Source organism: Sphaerodactylus townsendi, linkage group LG03 (assembly GCF_021028975.2).
Source record: "Sphaerodactylus townsendi isolate TG3544 linkage group LG03, MPM_Stown_v2.3, whole genome shotgun sequence".
Lineage (NCBI taxonomy): Eukaryota > Metazoa > Chordata > Lepidosauria > Squamata > Sphaerodactylidae > Sphaerodactylus > Sphaerodactylus townsendi.
Genome location: NC_059427.1, coordinates 13,279,837 through 13,295,361, shown reverse-complemented (window position 1 = coordinate 13,295,361; position 15,525 = coordinate 13,279,837). Strand labels below are relative to the sequence as shown.

General features: G+C 46.3%; 2 protein-coding genes across 2 annotated transcripts in view; both read left to right on the top strand.

Annotated features, from left to right (window-relative positions):
• Positions 1 to 405, top strand: part of LOC125428763 (cytochrome P450 2K6-like) — a 62,377-nt gene extending 61,972 nt beyond the window's left edge. Inside the window, 1 exon segment of the mRNA XM_048489386.1 lies at positions 218 to 405. Within this exon segment, the coding sequence (XP_048345343.1) occupies positions 218 to 405 (188 nt within the window).
• Positions 406 to 6,516: 6,111 nt separating this feature from the next.
• The window catches only part of LOC125428770 (cytochrome P450 2K4-like), a 32,038-nt gene continuing 23,029 nt past the window's right edge, over positions 6,517 to 15,525 (top strand). The window contains exons 1-3 of the mRNA XM_048489399.1: positions 6,517 to 6,692; positions 8,368 to 8,374; positions 9,440 to 9,602. Of these exons, the coding sequence (XP_048345356.1) occupies positions 6,517 to 6,692; positions 8,368 to 8,374; positions 9,440 to 9,602 (346 nt within the window). The remainder of the gene's footprint in view (positions 6,693 to 8,367; positions 8,375 to 9,439; positions 9,603 to 15,525) is intronic.

Genomic DNA, 15,525 nt, shown 5'->3' with positions numbered 1-15,525 from the left:
TAATATTTTTTATTGTTTCTAGCAATGGATTTCCAAGAACACTTTCCTGGGAGTAAATGCTGTTGAGTAGGATTCTGAGTAGACCTGCTTAGATTGGGACTGTCTGTTTTCACCTTTCCGTGGCAAACTCTTTGGGGCACTGTTTCAGTGGTAGTAGAAAAACATTCTAAAGAAATGTAATTAACTGGGCTTTCATCTTCCATTTTCATTGTCACAGGTCGGAGAATGTGTGCAGGGGAAACCCTGGCCAAAATGGAACTCTTCTTGTTCTTTACAAGTCTCCTCCAGAGATTCACTTTCCTGCCTGCACCTGGAATGTCTAAAGAAGACCTGGACTTGACACCCATGGTTGGGATGATGACGCCTCCAATACCTTACAAGTGCTGTGCTTTGTCACGCTCTTAACATTCAGTTCACTGTCTTGCTTTGCTTCTATGTGTGTATCTCAGTCTTTTCTGCAACTTTTTGCCTGCTGAAAACTTTTCTGGGTAGTAACCTCAGAGAAATCCGCTCATAGAGTTAGATCCAGTGAGCTGTTTCACCCATTTTGGCTCCAAGTCCCTTTGTTACTTTGTTACATCCTACATGTGAGCTCCCAAAGGCAACTGGTGGGCCACTGCAAGTAGCAGAGAGCTGGACTAGATGGACTTTGGTCTGATCCAGCTGGCTTGTTCTTATGTTCTTATGTTCTTACTACATTTTCCCCCATGGCATTTGTCCATGCATGTCCCATTATCCCCAGCTTAGTCTTGTGGATGTTCAGAATGGGCCCCCTTTTTACCAGTTCAAAAGCTGGTTGGGTCCAACCAATAGATTCCACCTTTTTTGGATGTTTGGATATCATCAAGATGACATTTGGACCTCAGCTCCTGTTTGTTTCAGTGTACGTGGAAAAAGCAATAATTGTGTCTGCTGTCTTTTCTTGTATTCACGCACTTAAGATGTCTTTCAATCAAAGAAATCACCAACTTGAACTACTAAACTGACATCAACTTACAAGAGTGCCAGCAACAGAAAAGAAATATATGCAATTACTAACATGGTTTGAATGTGAGTGTTTTTCAAGAGAACAAAATTGCTTCATAAATCACTATGCCCACTAGATTGCTCACCTTTTTAATTCATTCTAGAACCCAATTGAGTGATTATATTGCTTTAAGACAGGCTAGGAGTCCTCGTGAGGGTGGAAAACAAAAGGGAAACTGAATACACAGGGACGCTCCTAAGATCACAGAGTGCTTGGCTATTGTCATGAGGAGACCACATCTAGATACTGAGCCGGAGAGCCCATGAGGGTGTGTTTAGCTTAACTGGCAGAGTTAAGAGTGGGTTTAGTGAAACTCCAGACCTTAATCTGCCCCAAGGCCATTTGAGTTCCCTTTGGAGTTAAGGGTGGGAGTTTTAACAGAGGCTCATTCCGCACATGCAGAATAATGCACTTTCAAACTGCTTTCAGTGCTCTTTGAAGCTGTGCGGAATAGCAAAATCCACTTGCAAACAGTTGTGAAAGTGGTTTGAAAACGCATTATTTTGCGTGTGCGGAAGGGGCCAGAATGTTCAGAACCGTGCTGAAAATGTTTACCCTGAGTAAAGTCACCTGTGCGTGTGAGAAACTGCAAGTGAAGTCAACTGTCAACTGAAACAGCCATCTTTAAGTGAACCTAAATCTTGTTAACTGAAATATCTATTTAAAAGAAACTGTTTATTCTGTAACCTTTAAAAGTTAACTGCCTAAAGAAACTAGTAAGGCTAAAGTACCTCTCTGTAATAACAACCTGAGAAGAAACCCTTGTAAAATAAAATCTAGTTTTTTGTGTTTTATCTTTCAAAAGCCTCTTGAAGTTCCATATTATTTTTATCTCAGAATTTTGGTGGCAGCATTGATATAGTAGTTTCCTATGCATCTTTTTTGACAGAATTTTTGACAGAAAAAGACCTGTGTGTGTGTGAGTCGGTTGGGGAGTGCCTTAGGCCAAATAACAGCTATCAAAAACCACCCTCCAGCAACACGCTTCCCTCCCTGCTGGGCCTCTGTGTTTCTCTTCAGGGAGAAGGTTGTATTGCTATAGCAGGCATACAGGAAGGAGTCAATTGCTCCCCTGTCTAGGCTGTTATTTTCAAGCGACCAGGAGCACTCAGTTCAATGCTGGGCTTGGCTGCGTCCAGTTTTAAACTATGGGCCTTAAGCTGGAGCCTGCACTTCAAAGCTGAGCCTGTCCAGGTGCAGACCAACCTTGAACTGCATGACTGACCCCTGAATGCTATATGGAGTTGGAGGCAGGTGATACGGACATATAGTTTATGATGTTTTAAGCCATTGTATTTAATCATACAAGTTATATGAGAATAATTCACTGGGCACCAAGCACTTCAGAAGCTTACTTTAGTTGGAAGAAACAAAACTCATGGGGCAGCCTGACACTGAGTTTTTCAGGTGGTTTGGGAAAACAGGGCCCCACCAAGGAGATAAGGAATTAGCAGAAGCTCACAAATACAGATAAAGGTAAAATAGAAACCAGTAGTTGTTATGGAAACCTTTTACGCAAGGTGTTTTTGACTTAAGTTTCACCAAATATGGGAATGGGCAAGGTGTGGTAAAAGGTGGGATGAGATGACCAGGTCTGCACGTCTTCTTGACTCAAACGAATGGTCAGAAGACAAGGAGGCATGTTTGTAAGAGCTTATAAATTATGTTACGCAAGCAACAGACCCTTGAACCTCCTCCCTATTGCTAACAGAGGAGAGTTCCCTCTTCTGCGCAGAATTGAAAGAAAACAATAAATCTCTGAACATGAAGAAGCTTTTGGATGGTTATTTTTGTAACCGGTCAGAGCTTTTGCTCTGTGGACAGGGGCTTTGCCCTGTGCCTATCTCGGGGCAGAGTGGGATTCAGGGGGTTCCAAAGGTTCTGTAGAGCTTGTTGTTAAAATTTAAAATATCACTTTTTAATACTTAAAATATTTTTATTAAGTATTAATATTTTAATACTTAAAATTAAAAAGTGATATTAAAAATATTTTTAAATACTTTTTAACAGCCATTATTTGAATCCCACCACCATCGGAACCTGCGGGGTACACAGATCAAAGCTGGGTCTCTTCTCTCCGTACTCTGGCACCTGGGATGCTACGTCTGTCAGATGGATTTTTCTGAGTTGAGTGTAGTGGGGCCTCCGGACTGCCTGCTGCCTTCCCCAAGCAGTGCCTGGGGCATCTGCCCCCTCGTGACTTCTAGATGTGTTAGCACAGCTCTAAGGATTTATAATCAGCAATAGAATTATTTAAGGTTTTCTAACTAAGGCAAAATCATATAGGCCTTAAGCAAGCTCTCTGAAAAAGATTTTGGTAAAATACAGCTTAAAGTCATTGCACGGAATCATTAAAAAAGTGTATTTGGGGCTTTCCCCACTACAGAAGGGAGCTAAGGTCGACTCGGTTCCCTTCAGTGGAGGGTGATTCCAGGCTGTCCCCACAGCAACTGAGTTGGCCCCCTGGAACCGAGCTAAGTGGGTGGGATCATCTTGGTGTCTGTTTCGCTCCTCGATCGTGATTGGTGCTTGTGTTACCGCGGGAAACAGGAGCGTTCTTTTTTTAACAGTTTTTACAGTTTACAGTTACATGCGCTTTCTGCCTGCCACAACTCTCCTATTCTGCGCATGCCACAAAAGCGGCTCGTGATTGGTTGAATGGATGAGGCGTCGTTTTGATTCTTCCCCACTTCGAAGCTTCGAGGCGGTATCAACCTTGTTCCGGCAGAAAAGTGTAGTTCATAACTGCAACAAGGATGGTGCAGTTCTGAGGCGGGGGTGGGGGGTGGGGCGGACTGAGACAAAACAACGTTGAGCTTAGTGGCAATGGGGATTCATTGAGGCGAACCTAGGTAGATACCAGTTCAACTCTGTCAGTGGGGAAAGCCCCAAAGTTAAGAGAAAGCATTCAGTGTTCCTGCATTCCAGAAAATGATACTTGTTGCACTAGCTGTAATACTAAGCTAACTTATGCTTGTATGCAAGTCAAATCTCATGAAAATAATATCTTCAAATAAAGCATATCTAAAAGCACAAACCTAGAAATTAGAAAATAGAAATAAAGCATTTAAACATTTCAGCTACAAAGCTAGTGCTTTTTCGATATGTAATTGCCAAGCAAGTCTTCTTGGAAGGCATTTTAGAAGTATTAAGAATCATTGCTCAGGAAATATACAGCAAAGGGCACTTTGCTTTCTAAACAGCCTCTACTGTTTCTCCCCACATTCCAAGAGAAAAAGATACTTCTCACTCTAGCAAGTGTCCAGCTGGGAGAGAAGAGTGTGTGTAAGAAAAAGAACTGCTCAGCAGAATTAAATCTAGGTACAAGTCAAGCCATGTGAGAAACTATATTCTTAAGAATGCTATTTAACAATGTAGTGCCATAATTAACAATGATGATATCACGAAAGCAAGCCTGGGAGAGCCACGCTTGTTTCATTAAAACCTGGGTTCTTTTCTCCAATAACTCCAACCAGCTGAGGTCTCAACGATTTTTATTGAAAAACAGAAAACAAAAAGAAATAAAACTTAGATGCAGTTAAGGGATTGCTTAGCTGGTTACCTCCCTTTTGGTTCTTGGTCCCCATTCTGGGAACCCATGGCCCAGAGATCCTTCTCTGACCACATCTCAAGATGGAATTCCAAAACCTTTGTTTTCCCCTTCCCAGGAAAAAAAAAAAACTCCTCTGTTCAGGCCAAGGAGAGGTAACTTAGGGCTCCTTTGAAGTTTTCATCCTGAAGCACTCCCTTTGCATAGTTTCCTGTCCTCCCTCCCGGAGATCAAAAGGCAAAGATGCTTTTCACAGTCATGTGTGATTTTGCTAGTTTTACAGTACTATTCCATCACAGATGAGAATATTGAAACGTCATGTATTGACAGGGTTTGGCTTTGCAACATTTATGATGCCTCAGCTGTTTTTACCCTATAAGAACAGTGACAATTGTATGATCAGTGCGGTTCCTTTGAGGCAGGCAGAGATGCTGCCAGATTTAATAAAATTAAATCATTAATTATATCCATTGTGGTAGTAAGCTTTATTATACGAAACAGTCAGAGGCAGACTCGGATACTGGGGTCCTGCCGGGTCATCTCCCGTCTCACCCCTCCCCAGCGGGGGTGCGCCCCGGCTCTGTTTTCTCCGGGCCCGCTGAAGGTGAGAGGGAGCAGGCAGACTCTTGAGGATCCACAGTTCCGAGAAAGCTTGAATCAAGGGAGCCCCGAAGGCGTCGGCTAGCCCACCCCCTCTACTGGAATCCACATCTTCTCGCCGAGACAGGTGTAGTATTCTCTATGTTGTGTGTTGTTGGTCTTCCCTCCTGTGTGTCTAAATAAAGAAGGTTCGTCTTGTCTATGTAAATTCCTGGACGCCTTCAAAGTCTCAAGTCCTTTGAGTTGAAGGAAGCCCTAGTGACAGAGCCCTGCTGCAGGAGAAACTCTTAGTGAGCCTCAGTGAGGGCGAAACTCTGTAGTAGCAAGCCCTAGTGAACAAAAGGGGGATCCTGTAACAGAGCCTGGAACTTCCAAGGCCTCGAGCCAACTGTGCTTAAAGAGGGGCGTGCAAACGGGAGTAGGGGACACATAAAGCTGCAAGGGGAGAAACCCTTACCCTTTGAAATGGTACTGTTCAACAAAAAGGGGGACAAGGGGCCCCAGTTGACAGGCTCAGCTTTGTCCTGTGTGTTTCATAATTGAATGGCATTAGCCCCCCATATAAAAGGCTTGCAGAAAAAATTGCAAAGCCTGTGTGAGGGTGGACCCTTTACCGACTAGAAGGGGGAACTGTCTGGCCCCCTGGCGGTACTCTGGACCTGATGACAATCAAATCCTTGTATCAGGTCGTTCAGACTGCTAATAAACCCAAGCAGGCTGCCTTGCTCATGGGAACCTTCATGGAACTTAGTTTGTGCCCTAGTGCCTTCACGGCCCCTGTTGGTTCCTCGATCATGGTAGTCCGCAAGCCTCCATTGAATCCGGAACCTCGGGCTGGCCCCCTGGGACTCCGGTCAATGGACAAATTGCCTGGTATTCTCCCCTCCCTTCCGGAGGAGCTATTACCACCACCAATAGTCTGGCCAACTGCTCCATCTTTATCGGACAATTCTCTGCCGTCTTACTCCCTGAGCATCGGCAGAAATCCCGAGGTGTCACCCACAACTACACCACCCATTCCCCATCTCTGCCAGAGGCAGTGCCAACAGATGCAGCAGTGGATACCACCCACACAAGGAAAGGTGTATAGTTAAGGAAGGAATTGAATGGCTAAAAGGGAAAAGAAGTTTGAAGGAAGCCAAGCGACTTTTTGTTACAGAGGACAGCTATAACTGATTCACTAGAGCAAACAACCAGACAGTGTCTGATGTAATTGTCTGCACAGTTTGTATAATTATTAAGTAGTTGCGCAACTCATTCTACTGTCTTTAGCTGACACAGACTCTCCTTGATCAGACTCTCTTCGTAATCGCTTCAGAAAACTTCCCAGTGACACAGAATGGATTGGATGGATTCCCTTCCCACATTTTTCCTGTTGGGCCTTACGGTGATTCTTCTTTGGAAAATGGGCAGTTTCTGGAATGGAAACTGCCAAAATTTTCCCCCAGGACCAAGATCATTACCACTTATTGGAAGTCTCCACCTCGTGGATCTGAAGAGGCCGCACATGACAATGTTGTTGTGGTTCCTGTGGCAGTCATAGATCCTTGTGTTCTGTTGATTATCTTGTTGGGCAGACAAAATCATAATGGTGCTGCCCAGAGGCGTAGCGGTGCCAAACTGCACCCGGTGCGCAGTGTGTTTTTCCCACCCCCCATGCCCCCCTCACCCCACCCCCCTTCCCTCAATTAACTTAGTTCCTTTTCTTTTTCTAGTACTTTTTCAGGCTGAAAAAAGCAGCCTCTTTACAGTTCAGGCTAATAACTGCCTGAGGAACTATACTTCCCAGGAGACCTTGTGAGCCCCAAGGTCTCCTGGGAACTGTAGTTCCTCAGGCCATTTTTGAGCCTGAACTGTAAATAGGCCGCTTTTTTCAGCCTGAAAAAGTACTAGAAAAAGAAAAGGAACTAAGGTTAATGTGGGAAGGGGCGGGGGGCACCGCGGGGGGGCTGGGGGTCGCAAGGAAAAGGGGAAGGGGCTGGGCACAACACACCTTCACCCCAACCCCTGGCCCTCTGCCACTGGTGCTGCCCCAAGTGCAGGCTGTTGTGTGTGGAATAACAAAAGAAAAATGTAGCGTGTTTGTTTTTTTCTTGCTTCAGTAAATCTTTGAAGTATGCAGTTTGTAGGGGGGTGCTATTAGATCGATTGGTACAGAGGGGCAGCCATTATGCCTGTTTACAAGGTTGGCAGCTGCATTACTTCCTGGAAAAACAAGATCTGGTCAAGTTTATCCCCACTCTGATGGCATCCAGAAATGACTTCTGGAAACGCATGTTGGACATTACCCAGAGCAGGGGTCTCCAACCTGCGGCTCCAGAGTCGCATGCGGCTCTTTCAGTCTTATACTGTGGCTCTGCATGGCCTGGAGGTCGGAGGGTAGCGTGGGCGTGTCCCTTGAGCCCTCCAGAGCAGCGCTGGAAGGAAGGGTGAGTGGAGGTGCCAAACCGGAGGCGGCTCCATGCGTGAGGGCACTGCTTTTCGCGTCCCCTCCACTCACTTCTTCCAGCGCTGCTCTGGACGGCTGGAGGGACGTGCCCACACTGCCCTCTGACCCCTGGAGGTCAGAGGGTAGCGTGGGCGTGTTCCTCCAGAGCAGCTGCCATCCCCCACGCCATCCCCGCAGCCGCCATCCCCCCTCTGCCCTATGGAGCAGGCGTCTGCCTGCTCTGTCGGGCAGAGGGGGGGTTCCCTGCCCACTGCCGCTGCCTTCTGCAGCGTGAGAGGCGGCAGCATTGGGCAGGCTGCAGACGCCATTCTCCCTCTGCCCCATGGAGAAGGAGGGCAGAGGGGGTTTCCCTGCCCGGCGCCTTCACCTTTCAGTGCTGGAAGGAAAGGTGAGTGGAGGGGCCGAACCGGAGGCGGCCTCTCCAGCTCAGTAGATCTTTGGGTGGTAAAGGTTGGGTGGTAAAGGTTGCCGACCCCTGACCCAGAGCTTCCTTTGAAGACTGTTGAGGAAAATAACCCAGAATAAATTCCAAAGGCAGCATCTCCAAAGACAGCATCATCATCAGTACAGTTATACTCTTGTGAGGCCATGCAAAGTCAGTGAGCTTAGAAAAGAGAAAGTTAGCTTAAGAATTTTCTGTTAGTCTCTGGGGTCTGATCACAAACCCCAGAAGAGAAATACTGTAGCTGAGTCACTTTCTGAGGTCTACCCAATGCAAAATAAGTTCCGCTGCTCCTGAAGTCTAAATGTTGGACTCAAAGCTGGGTCAGGTGAACACTGGTCCAACTCTTTTGCTTCCTATCAACTCCACAGTTAGCCTTCTTCTCTGAAAAAGAACTACTTCTCCAGTAGAAATCACAGGACATTTTTTTTACCTCAGCTCTCTCCATCCCAGGGTCCTCTCAGAGTTTATCTCCCACTTCATCCCAAGAGTAAACCATCCAGGATCTTGTCTTTTCTGACCTCCACCCACCAACATGGGTTCCTAAACCTGAATGCACTCTGTGATCAAAAGCAATCTATGAATACGATTTTGCAAGTTTTCTCAGTTTTTTTAAATGATTACTGTGTATTTGTATATGTCAGTGATGGCGAACCTTTTCGAGACCGAGTGCCCAAATTGCAACCCAAAACCCACTTATTTATTGCAAAGTGCCAACACAGCAATTTAACCTGAATACTGAGGTTTTAGTTTAGAAAAAAACGGTTGGCTCCGAGGCACATGTTACTTGGGAGTAAGCTTGGTGAAGCAACTGTGCAACACTTCGAATGGGTGAATCACGACCCTTGGAGGGTTTACTCAGAAGCAAGCCCCATTGCCAGCAACCGAGCTTACTCCCAGGTAAAGGATCGTGCCCAGGCTAGCCTAGATGTGTGTGTGTGTGGGGGGGTGATTTTCCTCTCCCCCCCCCCACATGAACTCTGTGCACGTGTGCCCACAGAAAGGGCTCTGAGTGCCACCTCTGGCACCCGTGCCATAGGTTCGCCACCACTGGTATATGTTATCTGTATGTAGGGTTAAGAATAGGCCTGAAGGAAAATGTTGTGTCCCTTTGATAGTGTGTGAATAAGACTCTATTAAAGGGATAGAACACTTTTTTCTATCTAGACCTGTTGGCAATCCTGCCTACACCATATCCTGGCTGGGAGGTGGTACGTGAATAAATTATTGAAACTGTCAAACAGTGTTCGGTAGTGATAAAATGATGGGTCTGGATTTGCCATCTTGTTTCCCTGAGTGATTGTTTGCATCTAATGACTGGGAAGGTCAGAAGAATAATGCTTCTCACTTTTTACCTTGTTTATTTTTCAGTTATCCAAGCAGTATGGGCCTGTGTTCAGCATTCAAATGGGATCTCGGAAAATGGTAGTGCTGGCAGGGTATGAGACTGTAAAGGAGGCTTTTGTGAACCAGGCCGATGCTTTTGCCGGGAGGGCCTTCATCCCAATATTTGAAAAATTTAATAAAGGCTATGGTGAGGTTCCTCCATTCCTGTTGTTCCACTCTGCATGTGATGCATAGCACTGAGAGTCCATCTCAAATGGTGCTGTTGGAGATGGTCTCTGTTTAAATAACTAAGATACTTTATAGCTTAAGAATATCTTGCTAATTTTTCAACTATGTTCTGAAGTCCTGTAGCCATTAGCTTATCTCTGTGCCCTGCATTAAAATTAGGCTAAGAGTGGAGAAAGAGAAGAGAGAGAACTTTCCCCTAAAATACTAGAATTCAGTGACACCCAATAAAGTTGATGAATAGATTCAGGATGGACAAAAGTAAATCTTTCTTTGTTTGGTTAGCAATTAAACCATGGAATGTACTGCCAGTGGACATAGTGATGGCCACAAGCATAAATGATTGAAAAGGGGGATTCGACAGATTCATGAAGAAAGAGCACAGGTGGGATCCAGCAGGTTCTCATAGGTTCCCGAGAGTAGGTTACTAATTATTTGTGTGTGCCGAGAGGGGGTTACTAATTGGCGATTTTGCCACGTGATTTTTGCCTTAGTTATGCCCCTCCTCTCAGCAGTAGCGCGCAGAACTTGAAGCAATCTAGCAGGAGGTGCACAGGCGTGCGTGGCAGCCTGCGCCTGCGTGCATTCGTTTCCCACCCAAGGACTGGCGCAGCGGCCGCGTCCTTGCCACAGCCCCGCCCAGGAATGCCCCACCCCCGGAATGCCAGGCCACGCCCCCGTCTTGCCCCGCCCAGCCCCATTGGCACTACGCCACAGTTTGTATCCCACCACCATGGGAACCTGTTACTAAAATTTTTGGATCCCACCACTGGGAAAGAGTGTCACTTAATGGAGAAGTCCATTAACGACTACTAGACACAACAACGAAAGATAATCTCCATATTCATAGCCATTTAAACTTCTCCTAGCCTGCGCTAGTAGGTAACATCTAAACCTGAGTCTAGATCAAGATTGGCTGAGGTTGTTGCCTTAATTGGTACATTTGAAGGAAGGCATCACACTTCCTGTTCTTTCTGCTTACCCCTGGTTGTCACCTCCAGAAAAATACTACAAAATTTTGTGGACCATGTCTGAGGAGAGTGGGTTTTGAAGAGGATGTGCTGTCACCTCCAGGTGATCCTCTGGGCTGCATCCATAGTCTGTGTGGCCTTAACAATAGAAACTAGGAAAAATTTCTAGAGCAGTGATGGTGAACCTTTTCGAGACCGAGTGCCCAAATTGCAACCCAAAACCCACTTATTTGTCGCAAAGTGCCAACGCGGCAATTTAACCCGAATACTCAGGTTTTAGTTTAGAAAAAAACAGTTGGCGTGCGTTACTCAGGAGTAAGCTTGGTGGTAGTCGTTGGCTTTGCTTTGAAGCAACCGTGGAACTCTTCCAACGGGTGAATCACGACCCTAGGAGGTTTACTCAGAAGCAAGCCCCATTGCCAGCAAGCAAGTTTACTCACAGGTGAAAGATTGCCCTTAAGTTCTTCACATGAAAATCAGTGGGGTTTAACAGCGCTTAACAGGGTTACCTACACTGCTTCCCCAAAACTAGGTCTTAGGTTTAATGCTAATAATCGAGCCCAGCGGCCCAGGCCAGCCTAGATGTGTGTGTGGAGGGGCACTCTGTTTGCATGTGCCCACAGAAAGGGCTCTGAGTGCCACCTCTGGCACCCGTGCCAGAGGTTCGCCACCATTGTTCTAGAGCATCACTATGTAGATGCCTTTTTTCCCTCCCACTCCTCAGTTCCCCAATGGTGGGGAACTGGAGCAGAGGCTGGAAATTTGCCACACTCTCGGTGGGCAATTGGGAGTTGTAATGCCTCAAGTAACCCACCTACTCCTTCTTGCTTAATCCACTCCCCCAGGCCTCTTTCAAAACTGCACAAGCCAGGAAAGCCCTGTGTAATTCCCAAATTCTCATAAATTTGCCCTAAAACTGCATCTGAAAAAGTGAGTTCTGACTCACAAAAGCTTGTGTTCCCCCTGAAGTGACAAGGCCCTGTCCTCAGAGCTAAGGCTCTGTCCGGTTACTAAAATAACCATCCCAAAAGCTTCTTCAGTGTTCAGAGATTTATTGTTTCAATTCTGTGCAGAAGAGGGAACTCTCCTCTGTTAGCAACAGGGAGGAGGTTCAAAGGGGCTGTTGCTTGTGTAACATAATTTATACCCTCTTACAAACATCCCTCCTTGTCTTCTAACCATTGGCTAGATTTGGAATACGTACACATTGCTATTTGAATCTTCCACTCCTCTCTAGGGCCCACCTTGCTTTTTACAATTGGGCGTGTATTCTCTATGTCATCTCGGCCCGTTCAGAGATCTTGGTTGCTATAGCAACCCAGCTTTACTTCGCCCTTATCTGTGTTTGTGAGCTCTTGCTAATTTCTTATCTCCCTGGTGGGGCCCTGTTTTCCCAAACCACCTGAAAAACTCAGTGTCAGGCTGCCCTATAAGTTTCGTTTCTTCCAACGAAAGTAAGTTTTTGAAGTGATTGGTACCCAGCGAATTACACTCATATAACTTATATGATTAAATACAATGGCTTAAAACATTATAAACTATATGTTCATATCAACCACATCCTGCAATGCTCTAAAAATTTATCCAATGTCTACATGATTGAGCAACACCCAATTTTTCCTCCCATCCATTCCCAAACCCCAGTTGCTCCAATGAGGACTTGCAAGGGACGGGGTATTCCGGCATAGGTTTGCTGGCCTCTAGAGGGTAAATGGCATTTATGTGTGGCTCCTGGATGGAGATGGCAATGGTGGCTGAGCAAGGTGATACAAAAGCCTTTGCTCTTTGCCGTACATAAATATTAGCAAGATAACGTCAGAAAATTCAATTGCAGTGCTAAGATTCAAGATGGCGCTGGAGCCGCAGAGCTCCGATAAAGTATTTTTAACTACCTAGTAATACTGGGTTTTTACAATACTGTTTTTTTTTACAAGTTTTACTATTTTTACAACCTTTTTACCTTGTGAACTATCGAGACCGGGATGTGTTCGGTGGGTTGGAGCGGCTGGACTTATTTTACTCTGAACTTTGTTGGTAGCTGTGAGCCTGCAGCAGTGGCAGCAGCTGTACTTACGACCTGGTGGTCGACTTGTCTTTACATCACGGCCAGTTGACGGGGACAATCCCTCTTGGCGATGACAAATGAAACACCGGCGGAGGGAGCCAATGACAGGCGCCCCGAGTGGTGACTGGCCGACAATGTCCACACCCAAGGTTTAGTGGAGGCTTCCAGGTGGTGGCAACGGAGGAGGCGGAGGCTGCCGATGAGTGATGTAAGCGCTACAACCGTGCGGGCCTGGCTGCACATAGGGATCGTTTTACGGCAGCAACCGCATTTAGAGTCATAAGAACATAAGAACGAGCCTGCTGGATCAGACCAGAGTCCATCTAGTCCAGCACTCTGCTACTCGCAGTGGCCCACCAGGTGCCTTTGGGAGCTCACGTGCAGGATGTGAAAGCAATGGCCATCTGCTGCTGCTGCTCCTGAGCACCTGGTCTGCTAAGGCATTTGTCCCCTGGTGGCAGCAAGGGTCAGGCAACAGAGACCCCTGTCAGTGCCTTTTTTGGAAGCCTTCTAGCGCCTACAGCCAGATTATTAGCTGGGCGTGCCTGAAAACAGTGGCAATGCCAGTTGAAACGATGACTGCCTGTGGGTGGTGGGAGTACCAACGGGCCTGCAGAGAGAAGACTGGTGTCTGCCATATTGCAGGCAAAGGCCTTGGGGAAGAGATCCAACATAGTGGACTCTGTGTCAAATTTCATAGCTACTTACTACCAAGGAAGGGTGTTAGCCACTGGACCAACAAGTGTGGATGTTATCTCCTTTTATTAGGGTTTACATTTGTTGCTTTTACCCAGTCTCATAATTGTTTTAATTTTAATGTTATATCACCGGGGGGGGGGAGGGGAGGATTGGTTAGACTAGGCTAGGTTAATATAGGTTAAGTTGGGCTACTTTAGGCATTGTCAGTTATTCCCTTTTTGTGTTATACTATGTTGTCAGGTTGTGAAGTAGTAGAGTTGTTAAGCTTTAGTGCTAACTCAGTAGTAGTGATTAGACTTAGCTTACCGGTAGTATATGTGGGTATTAGTTATAGTATTAGTGTTAGTTACTGGGCTAAGTTTTTATTATTGTATTGTATTTTTTTTAATTACTAGCTAGTTAGTGAGGTTGAGTTGGTGTAATCTTGTCCCTCCGCTAGGCCCTTTCTGCCACAGTTGATGCAGTAAGGGAACTGGAGGCCCCTTGACTGTCTTCTGGTCCTTGTTTGGACCACTTCAGTTGTCTCGGCCCCAGTGTTGCAGACAGGACTCTGGCAGCTGTTCAACCTACCACTTGTTCTTTTGATCCGTGCCCTCCTGGTTGGTGAAAGCCAGCAGGGAGGAGCTTTGGGGCCACTTGTTGAATATCATCAATAACTCCTTTGAGCAAGGAGTTTTTCTAGGCTGGCTTAAAAAGGCAGTGGTTCACCTGCTCCTGAAAAGTTCTCAATTAGATCCCCTGGATCTAGCCAATTACTGCCCAGTTTCAAATCTGTCATTTATTTATTCATTCATTCATTCATTCATTCATTCATTCATTCATTCATTCATTCATTCATTCATTCATTCATTCATTCATTCATTCATTCATTCATTCATTCATTCATTCATTCATTCATTTATTTATTCAACTTATATACCGCCCAACCCCCGAAGGGCTCTGGGCGGTGAACAACATAACATTCAAATACAGATAAACATAAAATCAAATATAAGTTAATCTCTAAATAATATCAATTAAAATGCAGCGATTAATGCATAACATAACAATGCCCACAATATCCCTCTTAAACCCTCCTGAGAGGAGAAAATAAAGGGTGGGTCCAACAGATGGTAATGGACCCTAATTCCATAAAAATGGAAGGGGGAGCACCCTTTCAGCCGGCTGGGACACTCCAACAGCTCCGCTGGAACAACTCCGATCTTTACCTGCATGGCCCTCCAAGGGGAAATCATCAAGAGTCCTGCAGGGCCTCAAACCCAGCTGGAGGAAGAGGTGTTCCAGCCTGGCGAGGGGCCAAGGGGTTGTAAAGGAGTCCTGAAAAGCCCCTAGATTGGAGGCCAGCCGCATCATGGAGGGGCCAGGGACTGTCAGTAAATTGGCCTCTGCGTTCAGTAGAGTAGGGACATATGGGTAATGCGGTCCCGAAGGTATGAGGTAAGGTAATTGAGTGATTAGTAGCAGACCAGCTCCAGAAGTTCCTGGATGATGGAGTGATATTAGATCCCTTCCAGTCCAGTTTCCACATTGGCCATGGGACAGAGACGGTTTTGGTCACCATCGTGGACAAAATCCGGCTCCAGGTAGATCAAGGCGGTTTGACGCTACTAGTGTTGTTAGATCTCACCACAGCATTTGATACGGTAGATCATGACCTTCTGGTCCACCGCCTAGCCAACATCGGAGTCCATGGAACAATCTTGAATTGGTTGTCCTCATTTCTCCAAGACTGGGGATGGCGGTAACATCGGGGGGAGAGAACTCTAAGCATCATCCCACGATCTGTGGGGCGCCACAAGGAGCAATCCTCTCCTTGATGCTTTTTAACATCTACATGCGCCCCCTGGCTGGATTGGTCTGGAGTTTCAGGCTGTGGTGCCACCAATATGCAGATGACACCCAGCTCATGTTCATGGTGGCAGGCTGCCCGGCCTCTGCCCCATGTGCTCTCCAGCGTTGTTTGGAGGTCATGGCTGGCTGGTTGAGAGCAAGCCGACTGAAGCTGAATCCGGTGAAGATGGAGGTTCTGTGGGTGGGGCGAGGGGCGAGACCGGTTGACTTTTGCCTTCCTGCGCTGGATGGCGATGTCTTGCAGCTGGCCTCATCAGTCAAAAGCCTGGGAGTGACCTTGGACTCAGCCTTATCGCTGG